This window comes from Carassius carassius, chromosome 44 (assembly GCF_963082965.1).
Source record: "Carassius carassius chromosome 44, fCarCar2.1, whole genome shotgun sequence".
In the NCBI taxonomy this organism is placed as follows: Eukaryota; Metazoa; Chordata; class Actinopteri; order Cypriniformes; family Cyprinidae; genus Carassius; species Carassius carassius.
In genome coordinates, this window is record NC_081798.1 from 3,326,004 (window position 1) to 3,344,985 (window position 18,982).

At 36.7% G+C, this 18,982-nt stretch overlaps 2 protein-coding genes and 1 pseudogene across 3 annotated transcripts; 2 read left to right on the forward strand and 1 right to left on the reverse strand.

Moving 5' to 3' along the window:
- The first annotated feature begins 286 nt into the window (after positions 1–286).
- On the forward strand, positions 287–3,273 carry LOC132126831 (AP-1 complex subunit sigma-2-like). The gene is made up of 5 exons (XM_059538364.1): positions 287–439; positions 789–967; positions 1,684–1,792; positions 2,214–2,351; positions 2,453–3,273. Exons 2-5 carry the CDS (start codon positions 789–791, stop codon positions 2,498–2,500), a joined length of 474 nt encoding a protein of 157 aa, XP_059394347.1. The 5' UTR covers positions 287–439; the 3' UTR covers positions 2,501–3,273.
- Positions 3,274–4,231: 958 nt separating this feature from the next.
- Positions 4,232–7,175, reverse strand: LOC132126206 (luc7-like protein 3; annotated as a pseudogene).
- Positions 7,072–16,234, forward strand: LOC132126829 (histone-binding protein RBBP7). Of its 2 annotated transcripts, none has more exons than XM_059538363.1 (12): positions 7,072–7,230; positions 7,683–7,827; positions 7,905–8,050; positions 8,785–8,958; positions 10,219–10,334; positions 11,758–11,918; positions 12,165–12,291; positions 12,441–12,518; positions 12,626–12,702; positions 14,919–14,976; positions 15,537–15,647; positions 15,786–16,234. In XM_059538363.1, the coding sequence occupies exons 1-12, from the start codon at positions 7,215–7,217 to the stop codon at positions 15,852–15,854; spliced, it is 1,278 nt and encodes a 425-aa protein (XP_059394346.1). In that variant the 5' UTR covers positions 7,072–7,214; the 3' UTR covers positions 15,855–16,234. The 2 variants fall into 2 exon arrangements, with proteins under 2 accessions (XP_059394346.1, XP_059394345.1); XM_059538362.1 differs by having other exon boundaries at positions 7,073–7,230; positions 8,782–8,958.
- Positions 16,235–18,982: the final 2,748 nt, after the last annotated feature.

The window sequence follows — 18,982 nt, forward strand, 5'->3', positions numbered from 1 at the left end:
CATATGAATATAAATATATGTGAATATTTTCAAAATATATAGGCCACTGTATGTGTATTTGTATATATATATATATATATATATATATATATATATATATATATATATATATATATATATATACACTGAACACACACATATATTATGTAGCTACATAAAAAAAACTTTTATTTAGGATGCAATTAATCGTTTGACAGCACTAATATATTTATTTATTTTGTGTCGTCTAGGAGCTTCACCCAGCCTGTTCGGCTCTGGACCAATAGAGAGTGTCATCGGTGAGAATCGGAGCCAATGAGAGGACAGTATTCCAGGATTCCGGTGATCTAATCTAGCAAAAGGGCGATGCGTCCATGTAACGGGATTCTTCACATCTGCGTTTACTGCCATCAGACACAAAACCCATGCTCACGGAATAGCGTGTTATATAAACTTTAAGGTAATAGCGACTTTTAATTTTACGCATTTATGGACTCTAAAGGGTTATGTAGACTTGCTGGAGCAAATTCTCGTGGATAGTTCATATGTTTTTCATTTACACGGCCGCGGGCTTCTTGCGAACACGATCCTTCCGCTTTGTTGTAAAAAACATAAGCAATTCGTCCAAAAAGACAACGCTTCTGTTTGTTTATGATACATATCAACTTACTGCTTTTAAATTGCCTACATGACGAACGTTTCCAGGCTGTATGGCTGGAATTGTTGAACACTATTTTGGTTTGACTTGACTAGACACATATGATGATGGACAAACACGGTTCAGTCTCTGTTTCTCGCTCTTTTTTCAGATGCAGTTTATGCTGCTCTTCAGTAGACAGGGAAAGCTGCGGCTTCAGAAATGGTACGTGGCTCTGTCAGACACACAGAAGAAGAAGATCTCCCGGGAGGTCATTCAGATAGTGCTGGCACGCAAACCCAAGATGTGCAGCTTCCTGGAATGGAGGGATCTGAAAATAGTTTACAAAAGGTTAGAAAACCATGCTGAATGATGTGGACTGCATGGAAGGATCTATAGCTCCACTGTATTTGATACTTTTCATGAACATGATTGACTTAGGTGTTCCCTGACTTAAAAAAAAAAAAGCATTATAGGCACAAAAACCTTTTTGTGATATGTCTGATAAACTGTGATCTGACTAACCTAGTAAGAAAAGCTAGTAGTAGCTAAACCTTTATGGTTTGTATCACGCTCTTAAAATGGTAAACATGGTCCATCCCACAGTAGAGCTCTTGACCTTCTCAATGGTATTCAACAATTAAAATGACAAGAATGATAAATATATATATGCGTAATAGTAGTTATAAGTAGTTATATGCATAAACCATTAACAACCTTGGTTTAAAATGAAATATTAAAAATGAATAAATGAACCTGTCATGTTGTATTTGAGTATGGTTGAGGGTTTTTTTTTTTTTTAATATTTGAAACTAATGTAAGTTTTTACTGTTAGTTCTCAACTTTTGGTTTATTATATTGCCCAGCGCTACATTAACCACAGTCATATTGCGTTATATATTTTCATCACGGTAGATGAGAATGATTGCTCAGGACAAAATGATCTTGTTTTTAATGGTTTGTACTGGGTAGCTTTACACTGTGGCCAAACAGAGAGGAACAGACAAAAGCATTTCACTTTCTTTGTACTGTTTGAATTTATGTGGTGAGCTTATTTTGCATTTCAGATATGCCAGCCTGTACTTTTGCTGTGCTGTGGAGGATCAGGAGAATGAGCTGATAACCCTGGAGATCATCCACAGATATGTGGAGCTGCTGGACAAATATTTTGGCAGTGTGAGTGTCAAAATATTTAGTGTTTATGTCAGCATTTGCTTTTTAACCTCAAGAAAAATTGCATCTCTCTCCAATTACTCGTCCTCATAATGATTCCTCATACAAAAAGAAAAAATATCACCATAAAGTAGTGCTGCATGATGAATCATAATTTAAATTTCTTCTTCTCTCAATTTATTAAGCATCTAATTGTCTGTGCTATATTTACAAAATGAATGACAGTAACTGTTATTAATAGTCATGATTATAGTTTTGATCAAAATAATCGTGATTAACTTTAGATTAATAATAACTAGATTTTTTTAAATAGTCGTGCATTAACCATTATTTTGCATTATCATATTAAACCGATGACCAGATTTGTTGCTCTGTTTAACAGCAATAACTCATTGTGCCACTCTGTGTGTGTTTTGAACACCAGGTGTGTGAACTGGACATTATCTTCAACTTTGAGAAAGCCTATTACATTCTGGATGAGTTCATACTGGGCGGTGAAGCCCAGGAGACATCGAAGAAGAACGTTCTGAAGGCCATAGAGCAGGCTGACATGCTGCAAGAGGTGAGGAACATACATATTGCTTGTTTTTGTAATATATAGAGTGACAATTGAGCCTTTTCTAAGTTTATGAATGAATTTTCTCTGATTCTTACCTCTTTCAGGAAGCAGAGACACCACGTAGTGTTCTGGAGGAGATTGGACTGACATAAATGATGAGAACTCATCCTACCCAAACACTAACACACATCTTCCTTTTTTTCTGTGGGCATTTTCTCTACATTTGTATTTAGGTTAGCTTGCAGGCAAAAGTAGTGATCAGTACTTACTGCATAAACAGTTAAATATTGACACTTGTATTTCTGCTGCCAAATATCTGAAGGAATCAAGCATGTTGAAATCTTCATGCCACACTATCTTAATAGTTATGCAAATTTCCCATAGTGTTCGGCTGTTTGGATTCAGGTTTGGATCAGTACATGTGTAGCAAAGTTTAGAGTCAACATCCCCACACAACGTCTTATCTGTAGATATTAAGCATTACCTCTCACCTTCAGCTGCCTTAAAACACTAATTTCCAGCTCACACTGTTGCCAGTATCTTATGCAACTCTCAGTAGATCCGAGTCAGTGGGTTGTCACTGTTCAAGACAAGGGGGAGATAGATATTGTAACTCAACATTCAACATTTTTGGGCATAAATTCATAGATTCTATTATGGCACCAGTAAAGATCAGTATTAGTTAAGTCTTGACCAGAAACACTGTAATGATTTGTTCCTGTAAACATTTAATTGATTTAGGCATATACCATTAAACAGCCAACGGTTTCATTTCCAATGCCAAAGAATCTTTTCCATCACCCTCATGCCTTTTTCCTTTAAATCATCTTCATATGCTGTCATATTGGACTTTGATTTTCTGACTTACTTTTCAAAATGTATTTTGAAGCTTCATCAAAACAAAAGAATAAAGTCAGATATTGCAGCATGTTGTGCAAATCTTTTATGATCTTTTACTAGTAAAAATACTTGATACGTATACTCATCATCAAATGTATCTTAAAGGGATAGTTAACCCAAAAATGAGAGGTTGTTCCAAACCTGTATGAATTTCTTTTTTGTGTAGAGCATAAAAGAAGATATTTTGGAGAAGGGTGGTAACCAAAGTTTCTGGTCCCTACTGACTTTAACAGTGTTTTTTTACATACTATGAAAGTCAGAGGGGACCAACAACTGGTCACCAACATTCTTCAATATATCTTCTATGTATAACAGAAGAAGAAAAACTCATACATATTTGGAACAACTTGAGGGTGAGTTTTTAACATCATTTTTCTATGATTTCTGCAATGCGGAAAATGCAGAGGGAATCACTGAATCCAGTCATAACGGAATTTGCTGTACAATGTGGAATGCAACAGAATTTGTCAAATTTTTAATTAATAAATCAATAGAAGGTCAGTATACTTAAATCATAACTAGTGTATGAATATTATGCCGCAAAACATTATTTACATATTATTAACTAGTAGAAACTGTAACAGAAATATATATTACTACTACGATTATTACAGCATTATTTTTTAAGGAATATTTACCAGCATTTTTTTATTTAAAAAAATGTAAATACATAAAACTATTTCTGGGGAAAAAATAAATTTAATTATATATACACAGTATATTCTCTCTGGTGATTAATGCAAGACCTCTCCAATCATTTCATCTGCTTAAGAAGATATATCTGCTGCTTACGTTTGTTGTCACAACCTTAAATAAAATGATCCCTAAGATCTGCTTACCCACGTGATGTCTTGGAATCTCTCACTGAAAACAAACAAAATGTCATTTCTATCACCAACACTTTCAGAAAGGATTAGATTTAATTACAAATATACAGGAAATGTTTTCATGAGTAAAATAAGGAAAACTAGGCATTTAAAACAGCAGCTTTAAGACAACAGAAACAGTTTATGTATTTAATATAATCTATCCAGACTGTGTGATGCCATCAGATTTGGTAGCATCTGTAAGTGCACAATGGATTTCCTCTTCTGGATGACAGCCCTCCAAATCTGTGGTCTCTACTCCATCTGCTGGTGAACCTGTGCTGGACGCCACAGCTGGACACTCTTCTGATTTAGCCGGCATCTCATCACACTCCTCATTCCAGGAGTCTTTGTCAGACTCCGAGCTTGAGCTGCGTGATTTATTCTTCTTTCTTTTGTGTTTCTTTTTGCCCTTTTTCCTCTTGCTCTTTTTAGAGTGTTTGTGGTTATGTGCATTCATTCGGTCAGAGATTTCTGGGCTTTGGCTTTCCATCCTGTGACTTTTCCGTTTCACAGACCTGTTTTTGGACACACGTTCTGGACTGTTTGATTTTGATGACTGTCTTCTTGATTCTGGTGATGTACATTCACCGTGCTTTAACCAGTCTCTGCTATGGATTTGGCTCCTGCTCCTTCTGGATTGCTCTCTCTGAGACATTGATCTCCTTTTCATTGATTGCTCTGACTGCCTTTTCTCTCCGCTTCGGCTACGACTACGCTTTTCCCCATTTCGACTGTCTCTCCCTCTGATGCGACTCCGCCTCTCCTGGCTATGACTCCGCCTCTCTCTGCTGTGACCACACCTTTCCCTGCTATGACTCTGCCCCTATCTGCTACAACCCCTCCTCTCCTGGCTATGACTCCGCCTCTCCCGGCTCCGTCTTCCCCTGTAACTGTACCGCTCGTGGCTGTGGCTTCTTCGATCTGTCCTCCTGCGCTGGGATATGCCCTCAGGACTATTTACATGTTGGGACCATACTCCATCTCTGTCAAAACCAAACTGCTTGGAAACATCAGCTTAATAAATACATACTGGTCTCCAGCCTTCAAGCGCCCGTTTTAAGGAAGAAGAGGCAGTTTGCCTTGTCCTTTTCTGTTCCATAATCCTTTGGTGCATCAGGGTTTTTCCATGGAACACCATTCGTCATCTAAATGCAACAAAATGAAAGAGAATTTTCATGATTTTAACCAACCAACCAAGGTGTTACCTGACTCTGCTTGAGCCAGCATTTTCTGTACAGCTTCCTATAAATGGTGCTAACATACACAGGATGGCGGGTGAAATTCTGTGGTGTGCAAGCACATGTCTGTTCAAATTGGTTAAGACAATCTGTTAGATCATTTGTACATTATAAACTAAATTCATCTGTATTTTGTAATTCAAAGCTTTACAGCAGGGTTTCTCAAAATATCTGGGGCCTTACAGACGAGAAATATTCCTAGTCATTAATGCATGGTTAAATTAAACTTTAATAATCCAAAAGCATGTCTAATTAATCAAAAGCATAAATGTATACAAGTTAAAATTTCTCTCTCTCTCTCTTCTTCTGCTCCTTCTCCTCATGCTCCTCTTTTTCTTTTCTTTGCTGCTCCTCCCATTCCTCTCTGATCCTCCTCTGTGGTTACAGAAGCACAAGAAAGCAGATATTGGAGCATCATATGTATATCTAAATTGAGATTCATCCAGAATGTCACGGATTTAATGTGACATATTTGATTTCACCTGTGCAATCCTTTTTTTCTCCAGCCATTCCTGGTGTAATCGCTCACTAGATTGTAAAACAGCACAATTTTTGTAGCACATATTTGCAGTTTTTCCAGTTAATAATAATTTGTCCTATTGATAATAGCATATCATACTGAACTTTAAAGGACAAACCTCTGCTCATCAGCCATCTGTTCTTCCTCATCTTCAGTTTGGTGCTCCTCATTTTGTGAATGATCTAGAGCTGAAAAAGATGTGTTTATTATGGGGCGCCATTTGTAAAATAAAATGTGCAAGAAAAACTGGTTAGATTTAACTACAAAACAAATACATTTGTGCAAGATTTACTAAAAATAAGCTTTATGCAATATTTTTATTACTTAAATATTTTTTATAACTTAATTTAATATTTCTTGTATTTGTTACTATGACTATATTACAATAAAGTATTAAAGATAAATCTAAATGTTTTATCTAAATCTATTATGTTTTCTAAATATTTAGCTACACTTTTACATATTTAGCTATCTATATATATGTATATATATATATATATATATATATATATATAAAATTACAAATATTTTTAAGTAATAAAAAATATTGCATAAAGCTTATTGTTAGTAAATCTTGCACAAATGTATTCTTTTTTTACTTAAATCTGACCAGTTTTTCTTACACATTTTATTTTACAAACGGCGCCCCATAGTTTATCTTATATGACATCTATCTATCTATCTATCTATCTATATATATATATATATATATATATATATATATATATATATATATATAACGTGAAATAAATTGTGTAAATACAGTGTAACTAATCAAATTACAAGTTATTATAAGTTACCCGCTTCTTTTCTAGCAGTAGCTTGACGTTTCCTTTTCCTTCTTTCTCGTTTAACAATAGCTCGTCGCGGTTTCAGACTAAAAAATTGATTTAATATAGAGTTATTAAAAAATAGCAAAGGTTTTTTTATGTTTACTCACTGATTTCTACACAGCTATATACAAATATACAAATATATACAACACCTGAAGCAGTTTCACACTCATCCAACCGACTCTGTGAGTCCTGCGGCTCTGGTGTGTCCGTCTGAAACGAGCAACAGTTATTGTCCTATAAATTAAAACCTTATTTACACATTTCGCCGGTTGACAATAAAACTCCGAATAATGGCAACACATTTCACGCCAATCATACAACGCGCGCACGAAGGTGACGTCACCTTTACCGTCGCACTCGATGCGCGTGCTCAATGCTCGAGCGCGCTCGGAGCTGTTGTTACAAGAGTCGCGAGCGTAGAACCCCGCAAAGCTGTTTATTCTGCTTTTGGCTGTAAACCACATAGTTTATTAAGTGGCTACCCTGCGGAAAATTACGCCAAAATGGCAGACAAAGAAGGTAAAGTTTTTGCGTAGTGAATTTCGTGCAGTATTTTTGTTTTGTTTTGGCAGAGTTTGTTAGCTTTAGCTTGATGTGCTAATGGATTTGACCCACATATTGTCATGAGAATGAATGAGTGTCACAGTCTAAGCCCGTTTTTATCAAGTACTCACGGTTCACTTAGGTTCATCTGACGTTACTGGCGTTATTAAATTATTCTACTGACTGGATTAATGTTTTTTTTTTCCAAAACAAAATGAAATTTGGTCGTTCTTGACTTCCGTCCATCATTCATATGTTGCTATGTAACTAACGTTACTAGTTGAGGAACTTAATCGTGTTACACTCAAGTTCCTGCTAATTTATATGAGAATAAAATCATTTTTTATTACTCAATCAGTATTAAATCACTCAATGTGTTCATCTGGATGCATTTGCCACGAATTTATCCATCTGTTTTTTCTTCTTAGTGTACGACGATGCAGTGGAGGAGAGAGTAATAAATGAGGAATACAAGATCTGGAAGAAAAATACACCATTCCTGTATGATCTAGTCATGACACATGCACTTGAGTGGCCGAGCTTGACGGTGCAGTGGCTTCCTGATGTGAACAGGTAATCCAATAACTAGCCTTTCCATCTTCGGAAACACATGACTGGGTCTCTACAAATTATTGTCTATCATTGTGCAGGCCTGAGGGAAAGGACTACGTGGTTCATCGGCTGGTGTTGGGAACACACACTTCGGATGAGCAGAACCACTTGGTTATCGCCAGTGTTCAGATCCCTAATGATGATGCTCAGTTTGACGCGTCCCACTACGACAGTGAGAAAGGAGGTAAGAACTGAACGGATAATTTAGTATGTCACGTTGAAGCCAGTATACTAGAATTGATTTTATCTGTTTGTTTCTTCAGCAGGTATGATCAGGACGTTGGGGGTAAACCCAGATTCACTTGATGAATGAGAGGGAATCGTTTCTCGAATATAATGCATTTTCGACAACCTCACGCATGTGGACTGGATCATGCTTATGCATATATTTAGATGGATGTTAAATGAAACAATCATGAAAAGAAAAGAAAAATCACAATTTACTGGCCATCGTGTCGTTCCAAAGCTTTGAAAATACAAACTAATATATATTTTTTTAAACCTGAAAGATTTTTTAAGCTACAAAAAAGTTCATAAAGATATAATAAAAGTAATCCATATGAACAAAAAGCAAGCACAGTTGATCTTCTGTTAACCTTATTTAATTTCTTTATGTGCATTGATCAATGTTTATATGTGAATAAAAGCCTATATTATATTTGTTCATCATATAAAACGGTTGTCTCCTCCTCGGAAGATTTAGATTAAACATCTTAATTCATATAGATTATTTATTAATCTTTCGGTGATCTGGATCTTTCCAGGTTTCATGAAAAATAGCTTTGTGTTTTTAAAGATTAACCTGATGTAACCAGTGTTATTTTGTTTATTTGTTTGTTTTTATTTGAATGATACAAACTGATGATTTTCATAAACTGACCAGATGTTGGACATTACTAATGCTTGTATTTTTCTCAGAATTTGGAGGGTTTGGGTCGGTGAGCGGAAAGATCGAGATTGAAATTAAGATCAACCATGAAGGAGAAGTGAACCGAGCCAGATACATGCCGCAAAACCCCTGCATCATCGCCACCAAGACCCCCACTTCTGACGTGCTGGTGTTTGACTACACCAAACACCCATCCAAGCCAGGTCTGTGGGTTTCAGTCACTGATAAATTGTACAGATTATTTTGTACTTCTACTCACAGAAGAAATTGTCACATAAAAAGGTTCTCCACCTTGTTCTAATGTTAGTGAATTTGAATGACCAAGTGCGCAAGTTTGTTCATATGCATAAAGCAAGCCCAAACCATCTCCTTATACAGGCTTTCTGCACAACCTTTCCTTTACAGCTCTCCAACACTCTCTAAAGATGCGCTCTAGTCTGAAAGATGCAAGATCCTTGAGCAATGGCAAGTTTGCCGTCCTCAAAACCAGTTCAAGCACATTAAACACCTTTTATACAGACCTCTTATTAGGCAACTGTACATGCGCGTATCTGTGTATGTATACAGAGTTACCACTTAGTGCGCACTATAACACAGCTTTTATCATTGTATACGGTGAAATATATTTAAGATGATATAAGTATATTTAACCCTTCTGCAGTATTTGATAATTTCTGACTGGAGAAGTTTAGGTTTGGAATTTTAAAAAATCACAGCTTCATCGGAATTGTACCTAACTTTTTATATTTCAGGTGTCCGGTCACTTTTGACTGTGTGGAGTGGGACTCCCAAATGAGGAGTGCACGAGGGTTAACACGACTCTTAGGATGACAATTTTTTTTTTTTTTATAGGAGAAAAGTTGTTTGTGAATAATGATTTGTTCATGAACACATTGAGATTTTAGGCCAAAATTCATGCATACACACTCTTAGTGAATGAAACCCAGTGTTTTTTAGTTTTAGTTTATCCAAAGAATCCATGTAAATTATGTAACAATTATTTTACAAATGAATTAATCTGATTATATCTGATTAATTTTATTTAAATCAAGTACAGTGATTTAATCTCTATTATATTTATTATATACAATTATTCTAATACTGCACAATGTTGTCCTTCAAAAATGTGTCAATTGAAGGTTATGAAAACAAATATAGTGAATATATGTGGACTATGCCATATATTGCGTAAAAGGGTTTAAATATAGATAATAAATTCTAAAGCCTGTTCAAAGAAGTACATAAGACAAAAGCGAAGTCTGAAGCTCAATGGAGATTCAACACAAAAGCTCGGTCTCAGGCCTCTGGTATTTTTCAGATGCGTTTTGTCCAAAGTAATGCCATGAATGGCGGTTGGTTTCCATACACAGAATACAGATGCAATCAGATTTGTTGCAGCTCTGTATTAAATCATGCATAAAGATGCTTGCTTTGAATAATAATGGTAATTTGTCCATTTGCAGACCCCAGTGGAGAGTGTAGTCCAGACCTGAGACTGCGGGGGCATCAGAAGGAGGGATACGGTTTGTCCTGGAACGCCAACCTGAGTGGAAACTTGCTTAGTGCATCGGACGACCATGTGAGTGATCTCTATTCAAACCAGTGTTATTTAAGAATCTCTGAGAATCTATTATAATTTTTTTTTTTTATTAGATTTTATGTTTAGATTTTATAATTTAATTAACGGTATTGCCATTTTTAGTAGTTTTAGATATGTATTTTTTATTCCATTTTAGTTATTATACTAAAAGATAAACTAGTTGAAAATAATAAATGTTGCCTTGTTAACTAGCTGAAATAAAATATAAATTTTATTTCACTTTTAAATGTTTTTTTTTTTTTTTTTTTAGTTTGCAATCATAAACCTTTGTACTTGAAACTTGTTTGTTGTAAGATCATGCTTTGTTGTTCAACTTTAGACTAGGGATGTAACGATTACTGGTTTGACGATAGTATTACTGTTTCATATTTTAATTATCGTTATAACCGTGTTCGATTACCGCAATTTGAATAACTGAGAATAGATAAATATACTGTCCAGCATAAAGCACAGTTTTCAGGAACAAAAAATAAGACTGCTAAGGGAATTATACAAATGAATATAGAATTACCGTATTTTTCGGACTATAAGTCGCACCTTAGTATAAGTCGCATCAGAACTATACAAAAAATTAATTTGACATGAACTGAGAGAAATGAACCAAGAGAAAACATTACCGACTACAGCCGCGAGAGGGCGCTCTATGCTGCTCTAGACTACTGTAGACTACAGGAGCACTGAGCAGCATAGAGCGCCCACTGGCGACAGTAGACGGTAATGTTTTCTCTTGGTTCATTTCTCTCAGTTCATGTCAAATTAATTTTGATAAATAAATTGCACCTGACTATAAGTCGCAGGACTAGCTAAACTATGAAAAAAAGTGCGACTTATAGTCTGGAAAATATGGTATATGAATCTACATCTGAAGGTTCTGATTGTCTTCATGAAATTTGATGGCATTAAAGTAGTGTTCTAAATTGCAATGCTGCTTTGTCCACATAGGTTATGGGAAACAGCTGTAAATCTGCTGTTCTAGAAGCGCCACCTAGTGTCAGAGAGTGGATTTAACAGTTACATTTACATTCAGCCTGTGTGCAGTTTTTGTCTGACCAAAACACTCAATTTGCATGCTCTGCTTTAAATTTTAACCGGTTGATGGAAAAACCAAGCTTAGTTGGATTCTTCGCATTTAAACACTTTGGATAAGTAATCTAGAATTGTTAATGGAGCAGATAAGATGCATACAATCATTTATTAATCGATTATAATTTTTTATTTAAAGGCTGAAATGTGAGTTCTACCTTTTTATGAAGTTTTTTTCAAAGCTTTATTTGAAGATTTCGAACATGCTATTAGATTGTTGTCATTTTAAAATCTGGACATCATTGGTAATGTTACTGTTTTAGTATTCATGCAAACAAAAAGTATAAAAAATGTTCGTAACATTACATCCCTACTTTAGACGATCTGTCTATGGGACATCAGTGCTGTCCCAAAGGAGGGGAAGATAGTAGATGCCAAGACCATCTTCACAGGGCACACAGCTGTTGTGGAGGACGTGTCCTGGCACCTTCTACATGAATCGCTGTTCGGCTCTGTGGCTGATGACCAGAAACTCATGATGTGAGTAAGCGCTGCAGGAATCTATGAAATAGGGCACACTAATGGTTAAACATGTATCTAAATTCAGCATACTTATTTGCCAGTGGATTCAGCTCATTAGAACATTTTGCATAAGGCCGTGTGGCATGGGTGCCACGTTATCATAGACAATCATGATTAATAAACTGAGAGAAGCACATATGGTGGTCTATAGGACTTTTTTTTAATGTTGAGATGATTACACAATGAAATGTCTGTCTACAAAAGCTGGGACACACGATCCAATAACACCGCAAAGCCTAGTCATGCTGTGGATGCCCACACTGCTGAAGTCAACTGCCTGTCCTTCAACTCCTACAGCGAGTTCATCCTGGCCACTGGCTCGGCAGACAAGGTCTGTGATCTGCATAATCACTCATGCAAACACATCTGTGAGACGTTTTGATTTGGAGATCCTTCCCCATGCAGAAGAGAACCCCTTAAAGTCGAATTGTGCTTCAGTTTTGATGCTCACTGGATTGATGTGTTTGTTTTTGGCTGTAGACTGTTGCATTGTGGGATCTGCGTAACCTGAAGCTGAAGCTTCACTCTTTTGAGTCACACAAGGATGAAATCTTCCAGGTAACACTTGAAGAATAACTCTCAAGATTCTGTGACAGTGTAACAATATTAAATCCAAGAAAAATTTAAACAGATTATTGCAGTTATAACGTTGATGCACTTGACAGGTCCAGTGGTCTCCCCATAACGAGACCATCCTGGCTTCCAGTGGCACAGACAGACGCCTCAATGTTTGGGATCTAAGGTAGGACTTTATTAATTTCTTTATTCTGCTGATTTTCATTCCTGTTGTTAATGTGAACATCTAACTATATTTAGATGCACTGATGCCTTAAACATACAGTACAGACCAAAAGTTTGGACACACCTTCTCATTCAGAGAGTTTTCCTTATTTTCATGACTATGAATATTGTAGATTCACACTGAAGGCATCAAAACTATGAATTAAAGGCTGTGTTGCAAGGTAAATTTTTTAACGAATTTGTGCAATTTGCTTGTTGGTAATAAACATTTAAACTGTTATCCATTGTATTTTATGTTGTTGGGTATCACAAAACGGAATATAATACGAAAAAGTAGGTACTATCTTACAGCGGTCTCCTTTCCCCCACAATGCATTGCATCACGTCACGTTGGGGAGAGAATTTACCAAAACCCGCCTTGAGAGCATTGAGAGTGACTAGAGAGACGCGTAGTAGACAAGAGTATTCAGATAGCGCAGATTATAGATAAGTAAATAAATACATAGATATTGATAGATAGATAGAATACATATATAGATAGATAGACAGACAGACAGATAGATAGATATCGACCAACAGCGACCCAAACGCACTCACTTCCCTACAGCACAAGCTTTTCAGCGCAGTTTCCATGGGACAGCACCGCCCACACAAGCACCTGCCAAACACAGCGACAGACACGCGGCTACGTTTGCAACAACATTTTCACCGGAGGAAGAGATAAACGCTTAGAAACGTCCATATACCTAGCATGATGCCTTCTATTTCTAGATGACAAAGACAACGTTTACCAGTTCTACGACACTATGACAAAGGTTACCGGTACTTATCTTAACTAACGTCATGATCACTGCCACTAGATATAAAGAAAACGTTGATTTTTCACTCAGTGCTACTCAATGACAGTAAAAAATAATAATATATATATGTGTGTGTGTGTGTGTGTGTGTGTGTGTCGTTATTGTGCACTGCTGCTCGTAGACTAGCTCCAGTGCTCATTGCTGCGATGCTAAATGATAGCAACTCACCAGGACACTTCACCAACTCTCCACTCATTCTGTTCGGACCATGCATTTAATAAGCTTGGACGGACATTTATTCTTGGCAATTCCTCATTTGCCCTCTCACGTCTGGCAGGTTCGAAATTACACAGCTGCAGGTCATCATACATGTTGGCTCTTGCCACCTCTTCCTCATCCCAGTCAGTCGCTATAACGTTAGTTCTGATGCTGTGTTCCAGGCAGGTTTTTGAGCTCGTAATCACTATTTCATACCACGACTAATGACTTTGTACCGTTCCAGGCAAGTTACGCCAAACTTTCTGAGCACAAGGAATTGTAATTAGATTATTTATTTTATTGCATCGTTACATTGTTTCGCGTGCTGTGTGACTTCGGAACTCAGAGTACATCGATCTAGTACGAGACACGAGTTCACGGGTGGGAAGTCACGAGTTTGATTGCCGTTCCAGTGCACTTTCATGGGTTTAAGGTTGGAAAAACATGGGTTACGGGTTGCCTGGAACGCGGCATCATACTAGAATGAGGCTACCTTTCCTCGACTTCTCCCCAACGTGACGTCATCACAGTGTTGGGTAAAAAAAAAACGTTAATACCAAAAACTTAAAAAATAGGTCTTTAAGACCATTCTTGAGACATTTTAAAAATGATATACATATCTTGAGTGATTTATGTACCCATTAATCGAAAGTGGTGGTTAACCTGCAACATGGCCTTTAACACATGTGGAATTATATATGGAATTATATACATAACAAAAAAGTGTGAAACAACTGAAAATATGTCATATTGTAGGTTCTTCAAAGTAGCCACCTTTTGCTTTGATTACTGCTTTGCACACTCTTGGCATTCTCTTGATGAGCTTCAAGAGGTAGTCACCTGAAATGGTCCTCCAACAGTCTTGAAGGAGATCCCCGAGAGATGCTTAGCACTTGTTGGCCCTTTTGCCTTCTGTCTGCGGTCCAGCTCACCCCTAAACCATCTCGATTGGATTCAGGTCCGGTGACTGTGGAGGTCAGGTCATCTGGCGCAGCACCCCATCACTCTCCTTCTTGCTCAAATAGCCCTTGATGCCTTCAGTGTGACTCTACAATTTTCATAGTCATGAAAATAAAGAAAACTCTTTGAATGAGAAGGTGTGTCCAAACTTTTGGTATGTACTGTATATTGATTGAATTGTTACATGTATGTCCTCTAGTAAAATTGGAGAAGAGCAGTCTGCGGAGGATGCAGAGGACGGGCCACCCGAACTGCTGGTGAGTAAAGAAGGACTTGCTGAAAACAATCGTACAGATAGAGCTACCCTTGATGACTATTTCAATACCAAAGCAAAGACATGCTAAGTTTACAGTATTTTATGTAAAAGGTTGAATGTTAGTGTGACAATTAACATATATGAATTGATTTTTTTTGTTTGAAAGAGGACTTTTATACTTGCTTACCGAGGCTGCATTTATTCGATAAAAAAAAATTGAAAAGAGTAATAATTTGAAATATTGTTTCAATTTAAAAGAACTGTTTTCTTTTGCAATATTTTAAAATGCTATTTATTCCTGTGATGCAAAGCTGAATTTTAACATTTCTTCAGTGTCACATGATCCTTCAGAAATTACTCTAATATGCTGATTTGCTGCTCAAGAAATATATATTTTTTTATCAATGTATGTTGAAAAACGTTTTGTTGCCTAAAATTTTTGTAAATTTAGTATATTTTTACAAAGAATCCTTTGATGAATAGCAAAGTTTAAAGTTAGTACCAAAGTTCCAGTGCTTAACATCCCTACTGATATTTCTGACAATTTTGATGTTTCTGCAGTTCATTCATGGTGGGCACACAGCTAAGATCTCTGATTTCTCCTGGAACCCAAATGACCCTTGGGTAATCTGTTCCGTGTCAGAGGACAACATTATGCAAGTATGGCAGATGGTAAGTTCAGTGAAAACATTAAAGATTTACCTTCCTTTGGTAATGAAAGTCACTAATAAAGTGATTTGATTTGTAGTTTTTGATCAACTTTGATATTAGGATTTAGTCATAATCTCAGACTAAACGTCCCTTTTCTAGGCTGAGAACATCTACAATGATGAAGAGCCAGACACCCCTGCATCAGAGCTGGAAGGGCAGGCATCGTAATTGATCTCATTAAAGATCTACAACACTTTCATGAATTCCTACTCTTCAGCTTTTGCTTTGCAGTATTATTCAGTAAATTCCATAATCGTAGTTCCTGCTCCATATATACCAGATAATTTATCCATCACAGGGTCCTTCTGTAGACACTTTTCTAAAAAGTTTACCCCTTAGAAGTTTGGCGAAAGACTGCACCACTTGTTCAGTCACTTCTGAGAAGTTACGGCCTGGTGTGGCTTATCACAGTTTTAGTTTTTGTGCATAAACCTGGTGTCAGTTTTCAATAAATCTTTTGTAATAACTTTTAAATTGATTTTGTATTCCTAAATTGTTGATAACTCCCTGTACTTCACTTGTGAAAATAAAGTACAGATCAACTGTTATATTTTTTTTGTTTCTCTTATATACTGAACAAAATTATTAACGCAACGCTTTTGTTTTTGCCCCCATTTTTCATGAGCTGATATCAAAGATCTAAAACTTTTTCTATGTACACAAAAAGCCTATTTCTCTTAAATATTGTTCACAAATCTGTCTAAATCGGTGTTATTGAGCACTTCTCCTTTGCTGAGATAACCCATTCACCTCACAGGTGTGGTATATCAAGAGACTGATTAGACAGCATGATTATTGCACAGGTGTGCCTTAGTCTGGCCACAGTAAAAGGCCATTCTAAAATGTGCAGTTTTACTGTACTGGGGGGTCTGAAAACCAGTCACTATCTGGTGTGACCACCATTTGCCTCATGCAGTGCAACATATCTCCTTCTCACATAGAGTTGATCAGGTTGTTGATTGTGGCCTGTCCACATTCAATGGCTGTGCGAAGTTGCTGGATATAGGCAAGAGCTGGAACACGCTGTCGTATACGCCGATCCAGAGCATCCCAAACATGCTCAGTGGGTGACATCTGGTGAGTATGCTGGCCATGCAAGAACTGGGATGTTTTCAGCTTCCAGGAATTGTGTACAGATCCTTGCAACATGTGTTGTGCATTATCATGCTGCAACATGAGGTGATGGTCGTGGAGGAATGGCACAACAATGGGCCTCAGGATCTCGTCACAGTATCTCTGTGCATTCAAAAAGCCATCAATAAAATGCACCTGTTTGGTGTCCATAACATGACTGCCCCTATCATAACCCCACTGCCACCATGAGCCACTTAATCCACAATGTTGACATCAGCAAACCGCTCACCCACACAACTGCATACACGCTGTCTGCCATCTGCCCTGTACAGTGAAAACCGGGATTCATCCGTGAAGAAAATGTCTATCCAAAGTGCCAGACGCCATCGAATGTGAGCATTTGCCCACTCAAGTCGGTTAACTGCAGTCAGGTTGAGACCCCGATGAGGATGACAAGCATGTAGATGAGCTTCTGAGACCGTTTCTGACAGTTTATGCAGAAATTCTTTGGTTATGCAAATATCGATTGATTTGCATAACCGATGTGTAATAATCATGCTGTCTAATCAGTATCTTGATATACCTCTCCTGTGAGGTTGATGGATTATCTCGGCAAAAGAGAAGTGCTCACTAACACAGATTTAGACAGATTTGTAAGCAATAATTGAGAGAAATAGGCCTTTTGTGAACATAGAAAGTCTTCGATCTTTAAGTTCAGCTCATGAAAATGGGGGCAAAAACAAGTGTTGCATTTATAATTTTGTTCAGTGTATAAAGTTTTGAAAGTTCATTAAATAGTACTTCTTATTAGTGATGCACTGAAAATTAAAATTGGAAACCAAAAATTCTAAATGCACTTAAAAATAAAATGGTATTAAGTAATCCAATTTATCTCATAATCAACACTAAAATAAAAACAGTTGTACAAACATTTAAACTGCACATAAGGCAGCTTTTGTAATAACAGAATTGATATGACAATTTAGTGTTGAAATATGGACATTTAAATGGTGGCTGTAATGAAAAACTTGATCTCACATGATGTTTACAAGCTGTTTTATTGACGTCTTAATACGGGTAAACACTCATGGAGCAATTACATGAGACATGATACATTTCAGTAAGTTGTTCAGTTTCTTTCAAGATACATTCTGATGCTCATTCATGTTTATTTCTTGCTATAACTAGTAGTAAAGAGGACCAAATAAATGGTTGCCGCCTTAACTGAAACACTACAGCGATTTGTATTTCTTAATAAAATTGAAAGCAGAGTATTTGTTCCATATTAAAAGCAAAGCACAACGCTTATTGCGATTAAAATAATGTCCAGTGAAGTTAACAAATCAACAGAAAACATCACAGACTAAAAGATTTGTGAGACTTATGAATCCACATCAGTATTAAAAATAAAAATGTATGTTAATCCAGCACTATCATCCATCACAAAGCTGAAATGTTGTGTTTGCCTGATTGTCCACATTGTCTCTACGAAATAGATGTAGTGAAAACCATCACAATTTTTCGGGCCCTCCAAAAAAAAGTGTCTTTTTGTATCTGGACATGTGAAGATGCAGTGAAACAAGGAACAGCACAGTAAGGAAAATTCTACAAAATGTTTTTATTGTAAAGCAAGACAGACTACAAGAGCGTTGTACAATCTCAGAGGGGTCATGGTCTGAGCTAAGGGAGAAAGAAAAGCTCTCTTGAGCATCTTTCACAGTACGTCTTACCAGAAGAGGTAGATTTCTTGCATAACCTGAGAATCAAACCAGGGCATTGCCAAAAAAAAAAGCAGTAGCGATACAAATGACAGTACCAACAAATTTAGAATTAACATGACCCCAATTACAGATGTATTTATTAAAATGAGTGCACACTTTTTCAGACAAAATATGACCATGAGGTGAAACTTTTATGAGGAAATCCGAGGAAATCAAGTGCTAAGATGTCATAAATATGTTGTTACATTGTTATCCAAAAAAAAGTTGAAGCTGGTGAAGATCTACCTTTCCACTCTGATTTACAGTTTAAACACATTCAGCCCATGTTTCTAATGAACAGCTAAGCCTTGACCCTTCTGCACTTATTACAAAACATGATTTATGTTAGTAAAGCTAATCAAAGTAGACAATCATAGTGTGCATTAAATGAAAACCTTGGAGGCGTTTCGTTGGATTCAGCATTGAGGAATGTACTGGCCAGAGTCAGAGGTTCAGATCAGG